The sequence below is a fragment of the Leuciscus leuciscus genome (genome assembly GCF_965113295.1).
Source record: "Leuciscus leuciscus genome assembly, chromosome: 4".
Lineage (NCBI taxonomy): Eukaryota > Metazoa > Chordata > Actinopteri > Cypriniformes > Leuciscidae > Leuciscus > Leuciscus leuciscus.
The window spans coordinates 3,458,718-3,478,792 of NC_138728.1; the positions used below are offsets into that span (position 1 = coordinate 3,458,718).

The window sequence follows — 20,075 nt, forward strand, 5'->3', positions numbered from 1 at the left end:
AAAATATAACGATAACGGCACAGAGGAACGAATTCGTTGGAATCACTTTCAGAGCGATTATTTTTTTCCAGCTGATGAGCGATAAAAACATTGACAGTCAATCAGAATTCAACTTGAGCATTTAAAGGGTTAATTCACCCAAAAATGACTAAATTACTCGCCCTCATGTTGTTCCAACCCTGTAAGACTTTCGTTCATCTTTGGAACACAAATTAAGATATTATTGATGAAATCTGAGAGCTGTCTCACTCCTCCATAGGCTTCTATGTAATTGATATCTGCCATCCCAGACATCGTTAAAATAGTCCCAGTGACTACAGTGGCTCAACCTTAAGTTTATCAGGCGACGAGAATACTTTTTGTGCGCATAAAAACAACAAAAAGAACGACTTTATTCAACCATCTCTTTTCTTCCATGTCATTCTCCTAAGCTGTTGATGTAGTGTAACAGCGCAGCTCTTCTGGGTTGTACGTCAGAACGTAGGCTCACTATTGGCTGACGCTGGTCATGTGTGTGATGCTGGCCAATAGTGAGCCTACGTTCTGACGTACAACCCAGTTACACCACGTGGACTCACTCAGAGGAACACAGAAGAACACGTGGAGTTGAATAAAGTTAGTAAAGACATCGTTAAAATAGTCCAAGTGACTACAGTGGCTCAACCTTAAGTTTATCAAAAACAAAAATAACGACTTTATCGTTAGTGATTCGACCAGCATCACACGCATTACACACATGACCAGCGTCGGCCAATAGTGAGCCTGCGTTCAGAAGCACTGCGCTGTTACACTACGTGAACTCGATCAGAGGAACACACAGAAGAACATGAAGAGTTGAATAAAGTCGTTATTTTTGGGGGGTTTTGCGCACAAAAAGTATTCTCGTCGCTTGATAAACTTAAGGTTGAGCCACTGTAGTCACTTGGACTATTTTAACGATGTCTTTACTAACTTTTCTGGGCTGGCAAGTTTCAATTACCTAGAAGCCTCAGCTCTCAGATTTAATCAAAAATATCTTCATTTGTGTTGTGAAGATGAGCGAAAGTCTTACGGGGTTGAAACAACATGAGGGCGAGTGATTTAGTCATTTTTAGGTGAACTAACCCTTTAAAGCGGCAACCAACAAAAGTGTGCACTTTACAGAGGCGATATGTTCCTTATTTTAATATTTATTGTTCTTGATGTGAGCAGGCCGTAGCTCTGTATTGGCATCGGCCATGGAAAAACATCAATCTGTCAACAATCCCAGGTGTATTTGAAGCATATTTCTGAGTCTCTTGGCACCGCAGTAACTCATTATCCCAGAGTTTGTTTGTTCACAGCGGTAATCCTGCTCCTCAAACTCCTTCAAATGTCTTTAACTCACAGAAACACAAAAGGAGATGTTAGCCAGAGTGAAAGAAAGATCCAATGAAAGTGAAATGTTTAGCCATTCCAGAACTATTAAAAGCTTATCGCAATCAGTTATTTGTCAAGCACTTTTGTACAATAGAAATGATTTCAAAAGCAGCGTCACAGTAATAAACAGGAAAGTAACAGAATTAATAATGCAAACTTATTAATTATTAAAGAGATCATCTGTAATGTCATTATTCAGTTCAATTCAGTTCAATAACTGTAAAGTTAATCAATTATGAAACAGACAATAGTGTCGTTCTTCAGCCCGAGTGGTTCAGTTCAGTTCAGTTTAATAACGTGAGGATGTTGCAAACTTTATTAGTTTGAAAAAAGTTGCTTCATTTATAAAGCAGAAGACAATAGTGTGACTATTCAGTTCAAGTTGTGTTTTTGCTGGATTTTAAGTAGACCAGACTCCGCACTGGGCCTCGGCTTCTCGGGAAGTTGACGTCGGCCTGGTTTTGTGACTCTTCCTTATCAAACCGAATGCTTTGAACTGGTTTTACACTCCGACCCATGAGATCTTTAGCCATCTTTCCACATTCCCAGGATGACATGGGTGCGGTTGTGCGAGTGTTTAATGGCACTCATCATACTCTAGGCTGGCTCTATTATTATTCGCAGTACTCTAAAGGCAGGAGAGTAAGTATTCCTCATCGTCCGTGGGGCTTCGAGTGCGCTGTAGACGGCCTGGCTCACTCACAGCACATGGGAAAGCTCCGTAGAGGATCCGCAGGCACGGTGGAACGAATCACAGTGAGCACAATGTATCAGGTCAGCCCAGCGGTGGAGGCCGGAGAACGAGGGAATGTGTGTGTGTGTGTGTGGATGGGAATCCCTGCTCTGTGCCAGACGTGCTGTTTTCATGGAGCTTTTGGTGGGAATAAAGCTCTTAAATGCGAGTGTAGGCACTGAGTCCTGCTGTTCGGCCAGCTGGAGGGGCTGAATGTAAGTTCTGTGCGGGACATCTGGGAGAGTGTGACCCAGACCACACGACAACTGACAGATAAGAAGAAGATATGAAGTCATGCCTTTATAGTGTAGCTTTTGGAGACGTTCATTGTCTTCAGATCCACAAGTAAGCCCGGGTTATTCCTCACAAGTCATATTGATAAATGGTTTTGTCATTTAGTCATTTATTAACATTAGTTAATGTTAACTAACAATTGGAAATACTTCTAAAGCTTTTATTAATCTGTTCATTTCAGTATTTACTAATATACTGTTAATCAAAAGTTGTGTCTGTTGTTGTTATGTAACTAATAATGAACAGTTGTATTTTATTAACTAACAAATATATTGCTCATTGGTAATGTTAGTTAATAGGGGTTTAACGGTTCACAAAATTCACGGTTCGGTTCAATACGATACACTTGTGTCACGGTTCGGTACGTTTTCGATACAGCAAAAAGAAAGAAATGCCAGATTATTTTTTATTTTTTATTAAAACTAACATAATAAAGTATGATTTTTTAATTAATTAATTTTTTTACTTTGAGCAATTCTGGAGCTATAATAGACTCTTCTTAGGAGCATATAAAACAAAACAGCTCCTTGGAAAAAATGAAATGTAGCCTAATATTGTAGTAGTTATAAACAAAGGTCTATTTTAGTTCAGATTAACATTTGAGGGCAGCAATTGTATTTAAATTGTCAAAATAAAACCGACGTAATGTTACTTGAAGGCATTATAGCCCACTATTCCTGCCAAACTTCCATGGTTGCAGTTAGTGTTACTACAGTAAATCCATGGTGAATGTTGCAGATCTGTGGACACTGGATAGTTCATTCATGGCACAATGTTTCTTCCAGGTTTCCACGCGCTGTTTGATCCGTTAACAACGGAGAAATGTGAATGTTTCTCACTAGATCTCGCAGCGTTGTTATTACTTAAAGGTAGGGTAGGTAGGATTTAAAAAAAAACAAAAAACATTCCAAATTTGTTTAAACTGTCTTTATATACCAATACATAATTAAAATGTAAGTACTCTGAAAAAGAGAGTATAAAAATCGAGTGACTGTAGACCTCTCACGACTGTTGTAAACACAGCTCATTATTTCCATTCACTCCACCCCTCCCTTCTGGGCTCCTTCCAAAGCCACGCCCCCAAAACACATGAACGCGCGACGCCAAACGCTCAGGCTCAGCTGGAAGACGCATTTATTTACTTATTTACCTGAGACGAGTGGAGAGGAAGGAGCGCAGTGGATGCAGTCACATCATGTCAGAATCACATGTCGAGGGCGAAGCAGACGAGGTCGTTCAAGAGTGCGGGCAACCAGGGTCCGAGGAAGTAATTTTTGCCTTGTTTGCCTTCGCTGACTGCATATGCAGGTGCTGTGAATTTTGAATGCTCTTTCTCTGCCATAATTTTACTCTTCGTAGGTTCCGCGCCTCTCTTGCACTCCTCAAATCAAACGGGTGCGCGCGCATATGGGCAGATCTTGTAGCAACAGGGGTGGTAGCCATGGTTGCGAGAGTGAGTGGCAGTCGCCCAAACCAATCAATTGTTTCGTCCCGAATGGAAATAATGAGCTGTGTTTATTGCAGATTAAAAGGTCTACAGTCACTCGATTTTTATACTCTCTTTTTCAGAGCACTTACATTTTAATTATGTATTGGTATATAAAGACAGTTTAAACCAATTTGAAAAAAAGTTTTTTATAAAAATCCTACCTACGCTACCTTTAAGTGGCGAATTCAAATGCTTTCTTTACTGGATCTCTTATTAGCGCTGTCTAGTAACAGTGTCGCTTAGTCTCTCTTACTTTATGAGCGCACTTGCCGCGCGCGACCCGCCTACATTTGAAATAACGAAATTTTGGTCGGCAGGAAAAATGGTCCAACGGTTCAATACGAATATGTGTATCGATACACCCCTATTAGTTAATGCATTAAGTAATGGGACCTTATTGTAAAGTGTTATCAATAGTTTTGCATAAAAGTGCCATTTTCAGACTGTTAAAGAGATCGTGTTTCTTTGTGGGCTGGCTACAAATATTCCAAATGACATGATGAGCACTGTATTCAAAGTCACATGATAAGCTTCAATGTGAGGAACAGACCAACATTTGTGTTGTTAAGCTCTAGAAATCATCAAGGGTTAGTGTCAGTGATGCCAAACACCACCAGACCAGTACGTGCCAGTTTAAATGTGTGAAAGAGCAAATGAGTTTTGAGAGATCTGGCGAAGGGGAACTCCACTGGATGGGACGTTTGAGTAAAAGCAGGTGTTCATTGTTTCCTCGTCCACTTAAGCAGGTTTTGGCACAGTTTTCTGAATTAGATTCTCAGTGTACGTTGATCAGCCAGCTGGACCAAGCGATCTGTGTGTGTGTGTGTGTGTGTGTGTGTGTGTGTGTGTGTGTGTGTGTGTGTGTGTGTGTGTGTGTGTGTGTGTGTGTGTGTGTGTGTGTGGAGGTTTTAACACCCTTTGTAGTCTGTCACATGAGTGCAGCGCTGAGCGAGACAGCCACAACTTCCAGAAGAAGAAGAAAACTGATGCTAATGTCTTTCATATGCCAGACCTGGTCTACTCCTGTCACGCCTGCCACTCAAAATTCACTGTTTAGTAACCCAGTCTATGCATGCAAGACTCATATTAATGCATTTCATTGTAGAATCTTAGGTCAAGCATCACTATTGTGGGAATAATAATGCTAATATTACATTTTAGTGTCTGCACCATTTATGTGCATTCTTCAGAAAATGTAAAAATCCATTTTCAGCAAAAAATCATTGCCGTACGGGTGGGTTTTGCAGTTGTAAACACTTTATCACTTCATCGGTAGTCAGACTGGCAGTTGGAGTTTGTCTGTGTGATTACCCAGAATCCTGTTCTCTGGCACATCCTGGGATTTAGCGTCAGTTGTGGGCAGTGAAGTCTGAAAGGAACCAACAGATGGAAGTGTGTGTGTGAGCCCCTCTTCTCCCCTCAGGAGTCATTCAGTCACACTCACTGGAGTTCATGGGGCTTTACTGTGGTAGTTTACCGCTGTCCTCTCCCACACTGCACAGCTGCACACCCCCCCCTGCTCAAAAGCTTACTGTTACAGCGTTTGTGTGCCACGGTTAGGTGCTCACCCCACGGCACTGGCCTCATTTACCGCTCACAAAGACTCATGGTTCATAACGTGGGCGATGCAATGCTGATTTTGCATAAAAAATTGAGAGAAAGTTTCTAAATTAGTCGTGCCACTCAATATAACTTTCCCCATTTTTATTTTGTGTTGTACTGCTTATCGATGCCACGAGACGTCACTTTTAATCTCTTTATATCCATCACATCTAGTGTGTGTGTGTGTGTGTGTGTGTGTGTGTGTTTTAGGGCCAGTGTTGTGCATATATTTGTAGCGAATAATCAACGCTACAATGGGATTTAATCCAGAAAATATGATAAAAAAAAGGGCATTAAAATGCTTTTGACGCACCAATCATTGTATAAAGTCCAGGTTTTCTGTCATATCAGGCAGCAAAACAAAAATTGTTGCACCATACCTCAAATAATCATATGTATGTGTGTTTCAGTATCAGCAGTACTCTCATGGACATGGAGAGCATCGCATCCAGTGGTCGTTCTACTCCAGCTATGATGAACGGTCACGGTGGGGCTTCCTCCTCCTCCTCCACCAAGGGCTCATCTTACCCCTGCTGCTGGGATCAGTGCCACATGCTGTTCAACACCAGCCCGGACCTGGCCGAACACATCCGCGGACTGCACGTGGACGGACAGCGCGGCGGGGTCAGTGTGTGTGTGTGCTGGCTTTATGTACTACAAAACATGTATCAAAAAGATATATTCTCAGGTTTTCTTTTTGAGGCGTATGCTTTTGATGTACTGAGTGAAATTGTTACATTGCTCACTGTTTGCACATCTGTTTCCCGTAGGTTTTCGTGTGTCTTTGGAAAGGCTGTAAGGTGTATAACACACCATCCACCAGTCAAAGCTGGCTTCAGAGACACATGCTGTCACACAGCGGAGACAAACCTTTCAAGGTCAGCCTCTTCTTTGCACAGACACATGCAAATATTTGCTTTAATCTAATTTATAATGCAGTAGTCAACATTAGACCAAAAAAGCCTACCAGGTATTGTTCAAAATTCATGTATAACTTTGAAAGGTTTTGATCCACTTCAAATGTTGACTATTGTATATTATTCTTTTTAAAAAATATGATTTAAGAAAAAGAATTGGTGAAACATCACGTAAGGTCCATCTTTTGCAAGATGCACCCTTCGTGTTCATACTGTAATACTAGTATAACGTTTTGCATACTGCTATATTTTTGTTTGGCTTTGCAATAAGAATGCTGTCCACAGTCCTCAACCTGCAATTATAACCCTATACCGGTTTTTCATTTACTATAATTACTCTGACCGTTCTCTCTCTCTCTGTGAAGTGTGTGGTGGGCGGTTGCAATGCCACCTTCGCCTCCCAGGGGGGGCTAGCGCGCCATGTGCCAACCCACTTCAGCTCCCAGAATTCCTCCAAACTCTCTAGCCAAACAAAGGTGAAGGAAGAGTCGCCTTCCAAAGCGGGCATCAACAAACGGAGGAAACTCAAGTATAAACGGCGACGGTCGTTGCGTAAGTGTCAGTGTATCTTTGATCTTTAATCCGTATTCGGCTCTATTTCAGAACTCCTTCTCTCTAACTCCAGTCTGTTTCCTCCCACCAGCGCGACCACACGACTTTTTTGACGCTCAGACCATGGATGCAATCCGTCATCGTGCCATTTGCCTCAATCTGGCGACCCATATTGAGAGCCAGGGCAAGGGCCACAGCGTCGTGTTTCACAGTACGGTGGGTACACACACTTCACGTCCTTAAGCAAGCTGGATCACTAGCAGACTCTTTCTGCTGTACACATTGTACATTTACACAGTGAACTCTTAAATTGCTTATTGCTTCACATGCTATTTTTTTAAATAGTAGCCCGTTTGCAGTATATAATGCACAGCAAGCACTGCAGTGATGAGTTTTATCTGGGAAAACTTTGAAGGACCTGGAAGGACCTGTTTGGTCTCATTCTCTTTTAAATTTTGAAAGTTGAATTTTATTAAATGTTTGTATTTATTAGATTGTTCGTTGAATCTGTATCTACAGTTTAAAAAGCTGATTTGGCAATACATTTAACCCTTTAGAACCTGAAGCTAAAATAGGTGTTTTTCACATAATTCGATTTTTTGACTGTAAAATTCTAAAACAATGTGCTATCTTCATGTGCAAGGTGTCATCTTTTTCAGAAAAAGATGAGCTTTCAACAAATTACAGTTAAATACAACCAGCCAACTTCATATTCTGCTCTAGTGTTACATTGCAAACACAGCCCATGTCTTTATTATAGAAAATATACTTGTTTTTAGAGAGATTTGTGTAGATTCTGTCTTGAATTGCTGAATCATGAGAAAGCGTTGTTTCTTTGTATATACTCGTCATCAGCATGACTGCTTTCCATAGCCATCAAGCTCGAGTCGGGACTTGCTTGGCTCTCACGCTTCAGTAGCGTCTTGTCTGCGCCACGGCTCCCCTGTGTCTTTAATTAAACTGTTAATGAGCTGCACAGGCCCTCCTCTTCACATCCTCGCTCGCTGATCCCAAAACCCCATGAAAACTGTCCCATTTAACCAGCACGCATCAGTTTCTTTTACAAGCACACAGCCAGTAGATGTAGCATGGCTTTAACCCATAAAGTTGTTCTCATACACCTTTTTTCATTGTGTGCAATTGAGCAGGTGATTGCCAGGCGAAAGGAGGATTCTGGGAAGGTGAAGGTGCTGCTTCATTGGACGCCGGAGGACATGTGAGTATATGAAAGCGCACCACTCACCTCAGGGCTCTAGACTAAATGTCAGCCGTTTATATGAGTCAGGAGTCACCTGAGGCTGGTCTTATGCACTGATGCTTCAAAACACACACATGTATGACCTGATGTACGTCACAGACCGATGCTTCTGAGGCTCCTTAAGTCACATTAACTGCCTTAAAAACACACAGACTGATCTACAGCTGACTCTGTAGATGTTATTAATCCCAACGGAGAAGTTTAGCATTCCTCCCTGCAGCGTGTGTGTCTCCTGGTGTGCAGAGGTACAGATGAGCTCAACGGCTGTGTGCAGAATGAACAACTAGCATACTACATATTACAGTTATAGCCTACTATAATTTTTTTTAAATGTAATTTGTATTGAAATATATTTTTTGATTATGTGAAACAGAATGCAACACAATGGCTTTTGTACTTCTTTTGAATAAGTACTTAAAAAAAATGTAATGTAATATGGACACACTACATCCGTCATGTTGTTAGTGTAATATGACCTTCCAGCGTCAGATGCGTCGCTTCACTGCTATTCACCAATCCTCTTATCATGGCCTCATGGGATAGCACTATTTCTCGCTGGAAATAGTAGGTCATCCAGGTAATTTTTTGCCTGCTGTTTTATGAATGCAGTGAATTCGGACATAATCTTTCACATACTATATAGTAGGGCTGTCACTTTTGTGTGAAAAAAAAAATCCTGTTCGATTTTTGAGACATAAGTGTTCAATTTTCCACGTCTAAAGACGTTTCCATTTTAAACGGCAAATATAGGCAAATCCACGGACAACTAACAGGCATTATGGCGAGCGTAAAGAGGGCGCGCCGCGCTTGAGACGCGCACAAGTCAGCAGTATACCTGATGATTTATTGGCGTGAAGTTTCGTGCACTACGTTTACATGCTGTCAAATGTCGGGTTATGGTCGGGTTAAGGTCACTATTTGGGTTTCTGAAACATTCGGAATAACCCGTTTACATGCGTGAGCAGAGAGAGTTACTCCTGTATACATGGAATTTGTAATCAATTGGCAATATCCCGATGTAAACGGCGACGCACGGTTAGCGTCTGGACGTACGGACAACCTTAAGACGCAATATGCGTCATTTCCGATTCTTCTTCCTGTATCCAAAGACAACAACAGCAGCAGCAGCACGCGGATAATGAATAGTTCGGGGCAGATAGCGATCGCCTTTGTTTGCGCTTTCCTCCTCGCTCCAAAAGTGTGGTGCTGTGCTGTGTCTCGCCATGTTTACCTCTACTTCTTGTCTACTTCCGGTATACTGCACGCGGGTTTTTGTATGCGCCGTCTCCTCAAAAGACCAAGATTCCTTGCGAATAGAACATGCGCAGAACACAAATCAATGTTCCTTTTGATGGGGATATGCCCATCTACATGACCAAACATTCGGGTTAGAAAAGGGGTACCCCAGGGATCACATCCGGGTTTTTAAAAACCGGTATATGAGCATATTCGGGTTTTTGCCGGTGTTTACATGGCCGTGCGCGACCGGGTTATTGCTAATATCCCGGTTTTGAACGGGTTATTGGCTGCATGTAAACGTAGTCAATGACAAACAGGAGTGCAACATTCTCGAAAAACAATAAGCAGAGTCGACTGCCATAACATCAGTGACAAACATCACTGCAGTCTTCAACATGGCTGAGTTTACCATTAGAAATGTCAAACAAATTTCGCCTACGTAGGCGATTGTAGACGCGTAGCCCGAATCTGTATCTGTGTGCATGAGACTGTCTGAATTCACTTTTTTGTAGTAAAAAGAGACACGTTATGCAGAAGTATAATTTGCTGTTATGTGTGTGTGTCAGAGCCTGCAGTCGCTGTGTGACGTGTGTTCGCTGCGGGCGTATGGTGTCGAGCTGGACGCGCTCCGAGAGAAGATCGTTAAAATCGATTCCCTGTTTTCGTTTTCGAAACTTGTGTTGGTTGGTCCGATCGATTGTGGAATCGACTTTCGAACGTAAAGTGACAGCCCTACTATATAGTAGTGAAGCATGCATATTTAGTTTCAGACAATAGTATGCTACATTTTAGAGATGCACCGATTACAATTTTCTGGGCCGATTCCGATTTTTCATTAAGTTTGACCTGCCGATTCCGATTTCATTTTTTCTGACCACTTTACAGCACACACAAATATTTATTTTATATCTTTTCTGTAATAGAACATTTTACAGTTTGCATAGTACATATTTTTTTGAACAGATAAATGCTATAAAATAGAACTATATAAATTACTCCAGGTGTAATTCACACACATCTAAAGTGCAGTGTTATGGAAGAACCATTTCCTTTTCACATTCAATATCCAATAATTTTTTTATACATGTATTTATCAAACTAAACGTCTGTATGAAAACAGGGAATGGCGATGAAATAATCTATAAATAAAAAAATAAATAAATATAGCCTTGCAGTATAAAGATATTTCTCAAAGCACACACACACAGGCCTATTGCAATCACTTGTACAAACTGAATAATAAAACAAGTTTAAATGGGTACATTTTCTATAAATATTGTTCTTCGTTTTATTTTCTGACATAGCCTAGGCCTACTCCAGTTCTTGTTAAAAAAAATACGAGGTTTCCTACATGTGTGTTCCGTGTGCACGTGTGATGCTGATGTTGCGCGATGTTAATCATGCGGCGCCCGAGTGCATTTGACCGGCATAAAATCGGTGTTTGTCAGACTGACCGGCCGGTCGCCGGTCACGGCCGATCACGTGAAAATCTGCCAATTCCGGTCACCAGCCGATCAATCGGTGCATCTCTACTACATTTGTCACATGACCTCGTGTCTTGAAATTTTAGTGTCCAGTTCTCATCCCGTTATTAACAGATCATTATGCATTTGTTCTGATCAAATAATGCGACACAAAGGAAGTTGTGCTTGATGCCGCTTCCATTGCATTCATCAGACTAAAAATAGAAGATCAATTTTAGAACATTGTTGTATACAGTATCTGACCCAGTGTGCTCTTTATACGAGACATTTTGGCAAGCCAAGTGTTGATCATTGGAGAATTGTATGCTTGCGTAAACTTCTTTATCTGTCTCTTTATCCATCACTCCCTGTCTCTATTTTTACACACTTTACTTCTCTCAATCCCTTTTCTCTTCTTCCTATCTCACTAAATCCTCATCTGTTGTTTATTTCACTTCACTCTCAGTTTCTTGTGTCCTCCATGTTCAGCGATGCATCAGATCCACCTGAGCATTCAGATTAATGTGGTAAATGTCCACATTAATGTCAAGTCTAATGGATTGAAGAGTGCTGGCCTGAGTGAATCGCCACCCACCTGGAAACAAACTGTCTTTTGAAGTTTGTCCAACCCAAATACTTTTTAAAGGGGTTATCCTCTTGCTCTCAACATTTCCATGGCTTAGACAATTTCCACGGCTTTGCCTTTGAACGTTACCTGTAACCGTTCTCACATTCCCACTGTAATTTCACCAGTTTTAGTGTAAATGCAGCGAAATCTGAGATTTAATCTTGATGTGCAGCTTAAACTGCTGTTATCCAAAAATAAATTAACCTTTTTGGCTGATTGCACATTTGTACTGCAGTGTTACGCCCAGCCTGCTAAAATTGTCCGTGTTGTGATAATTGCTATACTTGCATACCTTTACACTTATGCAAACCTCCTCACGGGACTGTGTGTGTGTGTGTGTGTGTGTGTGTGTGTGTGTGTGTGTGTGTGTGTGTGTGTGTGTGTGTGTGTGTGTGTGTGTACGCTGCTATTCCGAGTCGGACATCAATCTGAGCTGGAGGAATGTTTGTCAGTTCAGCGATAATACAGAAGATGATGCCGTCTCGGGAGATGTTTAAAATGGATTTCTGGGTCAAACAAGGCTCTTCCATGAAATAACAGCAGGGGAAAAAAAGAGAAGCATTTTTAATAATCTCATTGAGGAATGTGTGTTGGAGGAAAGAAGGACTGTGTGTTTTAGTGTTATCTGGCAAATGCTAATATTTATATGTAAGCTATGTTTGGAGTCAAATACTAGCATACTGCTTACATACTGTATGCACACTAGTATCCTTTTTTGCAATGGCTGTAACCGATCAAAAAGTGGCCTAGTGTACCTGACTGAACCCTTTACTGCATATTATTCATGTTATGTGAAGCTATTGCTCTGGCACACAATGCATACTACAAAATATGGCACATTGTATTTTGTATACTGCATGCAGTATGCCCTGGTTGTGTACTGCACATCTTGACATGTAGTATGCTGAGTGTGTTGCATTATACTATAGAATATGTTGTGCTATGCAGCATGCTCTGGTTTTGTAGAATACTAATATCCCACAATGCAATTAGTTCAGCACACTATATATTTTTAGTATAATATGTTGTATATTGCACATTTTGACATCTATACTATGTTGAGTGCATTGCATTAAACTTGGGGATATAGTATACTATGCAGTATGCTCTGGTTTTGTAGAATAATATGTCCCACAATGCAATGTGCTCAGCATACATAGTATATTATGTTGCACATTTTGTCAACCCATGCAAAACATTTGCATACTATGCACAAATGCACACTGCATTCTACTTTTTTTATTCTGAATGCACTGTGTCAAGAAATGACCCATATTTCTTTGTCTTTCCGATGTGCACAGACTTCCAGACGCTTGGGTCAGCGAGAGTGACCGTCCTCAGCTGAAGACCAAAGTGGTCCATCTCTCCCAGCTTCCTCAGGACACAGCGGTACTGTTGGACCCCAACGTCTACAGGTGACATTAGCTCACTTAAACTTTCCCCGTAACGTTAAGAGCAAAGAAGGCGTCGACTTCTTCCTTGTTTGAGCTCGCTGTGGGCCGCGTGTTTTGAAGTTCTAGACGGGAGCGACAGCTTTCCTGCTGAAAACTTGACATGAATTTCTCCAACAGATGGCGCCGGTGTCACTGCAACGAGAAATGGCCTTTCCAAACCTAAACATGCAACACGCCGGCTTCGAGATCTCAAGGGGGATGTGGGTGGGAGATCAATAAATAACCTTCGATCCAAGAAAAGATGTTAATTAATCAAAGCTGACGATACTTATCCGCCTGGGTCACAGATACTCTAAACTCACCTCTGACCTTCTCCCACAGATGTAAACCATGATTCCAGGATTGTTAGAGCCACTATTAATCGACCGTAATACATCATTTCTATGTTTATTAGACTCTAGTAGGAGTTTGTTTACCCAGACTCTTCCATTGGCGTGGAATGTGATGCATTCTGAGCATGTGGTCAAGGCGAGCGCTTTGTGGGCAGAAGCGCATGTATTCATGCATGTTAATGTCTTCAGTTCCCCACACAGCCTACGGTGTGCCAGGGTGAATAACAGGAGCACGGACAGATGCCCGTCATCTTCAGGGGTCTAGCGTGCTCTGAAGTGCAGGTTTATGCATCGTTACGCTGTTTGTGATACAGAAATTCAATTGGAAATGACGTGTTTTCTGGAGTCGTTGTGCGTTTATATGCGTGTGTGTGTGTGTGCGTCGTACTAAAGTAGGTTCTGCTTGTTTTCAGGATGTTTTTCTAGAAGACTGGGTGGGGAGGGCGGCTTCTGTCAGTGCCTGCTGACGTACCCAAACCGAAGTGGACGCGCGGATCTTTTGAGACACGACTTCTTTCCCATTCCCCCCCCCCTCACACACACACACACACACACACACACACACACACACACACACACACACTTTATCCCTTTTTTTCTTTTTAATGCTCAGAGTCTGCCAAAGCATGCAGTGAATTTTTAATGTGTGTTTTTATCCCTTGAAGAGGAAAAAAAGGCACAAAATTGTGTACTCTGTCGATGCTGGACTTTTAACTATCTGGGAAAGGATGGCTTGTGTTCCACGGTTGAAGTTTTAATTTTCCTTCCCTGCATCCTCAAATCTGCTGACAAGCTCTTACAAGTCCTGATTACTATTTTTCCTTTTCTTTTTTTTCTTTTTTTTTTTTTGTCAAGAAAGTGCCCATGTAAATATTCCAGGAGATTTGTAATATATTTTTGTACTTCGGAAATTTTACTGTACTGTAGATAGACGTAATAAGCCACAGGCTTAAACAGAAAACATAATTGTACAGAATGTGATAGCTAAATAGTTTTGGATGATGTGAATGCTTCCATAGACATATTTGCGTGTTTTACTTCCCATTTCTTGCTAGTATGAGAATCAAAAAAGGAGTGATTTTTCTGTTTCTTTCCCGAACACGTGCACAGACTCTTGTAACTGCTGCTCTACCTACTGATGATGATGATGATGATGATGATGATGGGATGTTCTTCCGTGTGCGCCGTTTGTGCATTTGCTCAAGCCAAGGAGTGTATAGACATCTCAATGTAATGGTGCTAAAGCTAACACTAGCGTTTAGGCTAATGCACATAGGAGAACTATAGGATCAATAATGATGGTGCTTCTTTAGATTATGTAATTCCCTGTTCCCCATACTTACAGATCATAACGCTGTCTTTTTTTAGTAAAGCTGAAAATTCACCCCCAAAAATGCATTTTTGTTTGTTTGTTTGTTTGTTTGCAGCTAACGCTGGTTCCAGCCCATATAAACCTCGTGTTTCTCACACAGGACTGTTGTTTATGAGCAGTGAGGAGGCCAGGGGCATCTGGGAGTCGTTTTATTGGGGCAGATTTGCAAGCGTTGACGTGTAGGCCGTCTGCCAGGACCTTTAGCTCAGCGTCAGGCGTGCACACATGCCCTCTGAATATGCCTGCTGGACACCTGACCGTCTGCTTTCGAGTTTACATAAAATAATTCTCTCGTGTGTGTGTGTGCCTATTGGCGCACTCGGTTTGGGTTTTCCGTCATGCTAAATGAACTTGTCTTCATTTAGTGTCGAGTTTGCATACGTTCTAATTCTATTATAAGAGTTTTCTGTGTCTAACGCAATAGATACATGCTGCATTTTTTGGTGTTCGTGTAACAGTGTAGCTGTAGTCAACGTTTCGCATTGAATATAATCATAGTGTAGTTTGTATTTGGGTCTGTGTTTGACTTTCCAAATGAGTTTTTATAGTGTAACGTACCACTGAGTAACAAGCATGTCTTAATTGCGAGTAATACACAACAGCTGCGGTCTGTCGGCGCGCGTACAATGGGACTGTTTGTCCTAAAGAAACTATATAATCAGAGCTGCACATGACTGGTTTGTTTTATTTATTTTTGGAGAAACTACTGAAAATACACCTTGCCTAAATATGCTAAACCACCAAGAGAATAAAGGTGAATAACTAAAAAAAAATTAAAATAATAATAATCTAAGGCTTCATTCTTTTAAAGGGATACTCCACTTTTTTTGGAAATGGGCTCATTTTACAGCTCCCCCAGAGTTAAACAGTTGAGTTTTACCGTTTTGGAATCCATTCAGCCGATCTCCGGGTCTGGCGGTACCACTTTTAGCATAGCTTAGCATAGATCAAGAAACTTTGCTGCCGTACCATGAGTCCAGCAGGCGTAATGATATGACGCAGCGCCTGAAAATAGTCCCCAGCTCGGTAACTTCCAACGTGACCGGGACTAAGTTTGTCTAACCTATTAGACCTATTTTCAGGCGCTGCGTCATATCATTACGCCTGCTGGACTCATGGTACGGCAGCAAAGTTTCTTGATTATTACGCAGGAATGAGAGTATAGTTCCTAGCCATATCAGCCTAGAAAATCGCAACTTTACATTTTCCGTCGGTCTTAGTACACGATGTAACTACAGAAGAGTCAAGTTTTAAAGGGATAGTTCACTTTGAAATTAAATTTTGGTATGTTTTAGCTTACCTCAAGGGCATCCAAGATGTAGGTGTCTTTTTTTCCACAGTAGTTTCAATTTTGATATTTTTAGGTCAAACCGTTCTTGTCTGTCAGTCATATAATGCAGGTCGATGGTCACCACCTCAAAGAGTATGCACAGAGTCCAAATTAAAACAATTCCCCGTTGTCCAAATTAAACAATTCCCCATCGTAAGTACACATTGATGGCCTAAGACACGAAACGAGCGGTTTGTGTGAGAAAACGAACAGTATTTATATCGTTTTTACCTCTTGTACACAGCCATGTCCAAGTGATCTGAGAGCGCGGGCGGGTATAGATATATACAATAGAAGTCGCCTTGGCTACGGCAGTTCATTGGAACGAAACCGTAGCCAAGGCGACTTCTATTGTATATATCTATACCCGCCCGCGCTCTCAGATCACTTGGACATGGCTGTGTACAAGAGGTAAAAACGATATAAATACTGTTCGTTTTCTCACACAAACCGCTCGTTTCGTGTCTTAGGCCATCAATGTGTACTTACGATGGGGAATTGTTTAATTTGGACGACGGGGAATTGTTTTAATTTGGACTCTGTGCATACTCTTTGAGGTGGTGACCATCGACCTGCATTATATGACTGACAGACAAGAACGGTTTGACCTAAAAATATCAAAATTGAAACTACTGTGGAAAAAAAGACACCTACATCTTGGATGCCCTTGAGGTAAGCTAAAACATACCAAAATTTAATTTCAAAGTGAACTATCCCTTTAAATAGGAAAAATATCGAAACTCTTTGGTCATTTTTTTTTAGAGAGATGCTAATGGTCCTGTCTGATTCAATGATCTATGCTAAGCTATGCTAAAAGTGGTACCGCCAGACCCGGAGAGCGGCTGAATGGATTCAAAAACGGTAAGACTCGACTCTTTAACTCTGGGGGAGCTGTAAAATGAGCCTATTTCCAAAAAAAGTGGAGTATCCCTTTAAGCATATTTACATTTTAAGAATACATTTTCTCTAAAATAAGTAACTGCAAATTTAGTTACTTGCGAGAATTAATTGGGTGTGTTGGCCATCCTATCTTGCGGAACACTTTTATTATTTAACAGATATTTTTTAAATGATTTTAAAGTGCCCCTATTATGCTTTTTAGAATATTTCCTTTTCATGCAGTGTGTGATATAGCTGTTTGTGAATGTAAAACGTCTGCAAAGCTTTAAAGATCACCGCAAATAAAGTTGTCTCCTAAAATAAAGAATAGATTCTGAACTGCTGTTTCGAGTCGTCAGTCTCACTTCTGTAGGTTTGTAACAAATTTGCATAATGCCAGCCTATCGTCTTCATTGGCTGCTGTTGAACAACGTCTACTTTGACCCTCAAACACTGTAGTTTTTAGCTAATGCGAGTTGTCGAAAAGACGTCCATATTTCCATATTCCTAAGGACTCGCACTGGAATTGATGTGGTAAAACCGCTTCATCGTTACTGTTCGTGTCACTGTGTTTCAAGCGCTAGAATTAGGATTAGACTTTATTTTCCCGAAGGAAATTTGTCTTGGACGAATACAATATAGTGTCTGCTGTTTAAATACAAGTAACACATATACAGGACACACACTGCCTGTCGTACAACACACCTGTAATCATCTTAATAGTTAAATTCAAAAGGCCAAAGAAGAATCAAAAAATATAAATTACAATTAAAAACGGCATTATAAACTGATTTGTCATTTAGGTCTTTGATGGACGGGGACGAAGGAGTTCTTAAAGCAACTAAGCCTGAAGTGTCTTCCTGAAGGACATGGGTGGGATCTGAGATGATGTTTTTGGGCTTGTCTGGTGATTATTTCGTCAAAGACAGCCTGGAGTGTGTGGATGCTGCTTGACTCCCATCATTTTCATGGCTCTCTGTGTTAGCCGTGTAATCTGGGCTTTCAGCTGTACACTGAGATTGCCAAACCAGGCTGAGATGCCATACCGCAAAATGCTCTCAATTACAGCATGTTAGAAGGGAAACGACACTCTCTGGTTAACACCGAAGACCCTCAACCTACGAAGAAAATATAGTCTCTGTTGAACCCTATTACAGACGTTTTCTACCTGGACATTGTCAATGTGTTTGCCCAGATATCTAAGAGTCAACCTGGGCTATATTCTGGTCATTGATCTCCAATGGATTTGGGGTCAAACTAGCCTGGGAAATCCCAGACAAACTTCCGGCAAATTTAGATTTGCTCTGCAAGTAGTCTGGCAAAGAGCCCATTCAAGCCCATTTCTAATCCGTCCAAATCGCGGCACCAATCAGAAACGTTGAGGCGGGCTTTACACGATGACGAACGCTCTGATTGGTTTTAGGTCGATCCAATTGCGCCCAGAGGCATTTGAGCGACGTCCGTTGGTGAAGCGCAGCAACTTTTAAATGCATTATTATATTCAAATTGCAAACACATGAGGACCGTCTCCATGAAAGACCCACTGGCAGATGAACATGCTACTACATTTCTCTCCGAAACGGTAGGAAATGAAATTAGATTTAATAGAGGATTTTAACTGTGACGAGATGATTGACAGGGCAGTTTATGTGACAGGACGCACGCGACAGATCCGTCCGATAAAGATGACGAAGTAGTATGTCCCAAAGCTTGCCTACTTTTTTGCTACACATTCATCAAAAGTAAATACCCTTTCTTCACAAAAAGAGTACATACTTTTATGGCGTAGTGTAACTTAGGGACGCAGCATATGGCTTTACACGATGACGAGCGCTCTGATTGGTTTTAGGTCTATCCAATTGCGCCCAGAGGCATTTGAGCGACGTCCGTTTGGTGACGCCCCTTTGGAAATGAGTCATTAATGAAGCTTTGCCAGACCATAACTCAGTCTGGTTTTAACCAGGCTAGGGTCAAACATCATCTCCTCTGTTTTCTTAGTGTTGATAGTAAGAGAATGTGTGTCACATCACTGGACAAAGTTCTGAACCTCATGTTTATATGCAGTCGATTCTGACCAGGATGGCTGTGTCATCAGAAAACGTAATCATATAATTGTTAGTGGTACTGCATGTCATTCATTAGTGTACGGTGTGAACAGGACTGGAGAACTGATGGTAGCATCTCTCTGGTTGTGTGCGAACTGATCGGCCGACATCCAGCTGTAGTTTAACTCATAATGAGCTTTTCCATGCACTTCATCACAACAGAAGTGTAGACTGGGTTTCTCAGGTGTTCATTTCATCACAACAGACTGGGCCATGTGACCAATCAGAGCAGAGGAAGCTCTTGGAAAAGCGGGATTTAGAGAGTCTGAATCATTTATCTAATCGTTTCAGACTCTTTGAGAAATTAGGTGATGCTGCATTGTATGTTATGAGAAAAGTAAAGTGTTTTTTGACCTTGGTCGCATGTTAAACCTGTCGCAGGAGACTCCAAAACTAAATTGGGAACCTTTAATATTGCATAATAGCATTTAAGCTGCTGGTTTGGTAAAAAGCACATGCTTTTGTGTTGTGGTTGCGAAACCTTTTGGCTTTCCTGACGTGGTATTTTGGTTTTGAGTGAGTTCTATGGCAAACTAAATTCCTCTTCAAAAGGAAGGAACTCAATCAGCATGACTTTTATTTACAGTAAATTGCCCATGTTTTCTTTTTCATTTCTGCTCTGTGCACATTTAATGTCTCATCCATAGTGAGCTTTAATTCCTCTGTGAAGCAGGATGAAAATAGGTTGGATGCTTTAACATTTGCGTGTGTATGCATCACAATTGACCTATGGCTAAGCCACGCCCCCAAACACAATGAGCCAATCACAGTGCGCATAGCTAACCCAATACACTCGGACATTCTCTGCTTCCACGTCCATTGAAATGCATTGCAGTTAGTCAGTTTTCATTCGTTTTTATATGTTTTTTCTTGTCATTTAAAATGGTCAAACGGTGTGCATGGGGTACAATTTTTTTTTCCCTTTCCCAAGCCACATCTCAACCGAGATAAATAAATCTTGCATTTCTAATGCATTGAAAGTACATCACACTTCTTACACTGCAGTGCGTGAACAATGCTGATCCTCTAT

At 41.2% G+C, this 20,075-nt stretch overlaps 1 protein-coding gene and 2 long non-coding RNA genes across 5 annotated transcripts in view; 2 read left to right on the top strand and 1 right to left on the bottom strand.

Moving 5' to 3' along the window:
- The window catches only part of LOC309496758, a 226,906-nt gene that overhangs the window by 32,078 nt on the left and 174,753 nt on the right, over positions 1–20,075 (bottom strand). The gene's annotated exons all lie outside the window — the stretch shown is intronic.
- Positions 1–20,075, top strand: part of aebp2 (AE binding protein 2) — a 58,351-nt gene that overhangs the window by 1,340 nt on the left and 36,936 nt on the right. Inside the window, exons 2-7 of one of the 3 annotated variants that reach the window (XM_082166804.1) lie at positions 5,927–6,140; positions 6,287–6,394; positions 6,799–6,991; positions 7,077–7,201; positions 8,134–8,201; positions 12,875–12,988. In XM_082166804.1, coding sequence (XP_082022930.1) covers positions 5,927–6,140; positions 6,287–6,394; positions 6,799–6,991; positions 7,077–7,201; positions 8,134–8,201; positions 12,875–12,988 — 822 coding nt within the window. Of the gene's footprint in view, positions 1–5,926; positions 6,141–6,286; positions 6,395–6,798; positions 6,992–7,076; positions 7,202–8,133; positions 8,202–12,874; positions 15,445–20,075 lie in introns of those variants that run through there. The other 2 variants (XM_082166805.1, XM_082166806.1) reach the window with 2 other exon arrangements.
- On the top strand, positions 7,201–7,409 carry LOC309496761. Its single transcript, XR_014205227.1, has 2 exons — positions 7,201–7,336; positions 7,378–7,409. It is a non-coding gene; the product is annotated as an uncharacterized lncRNA (long non-coding RNA).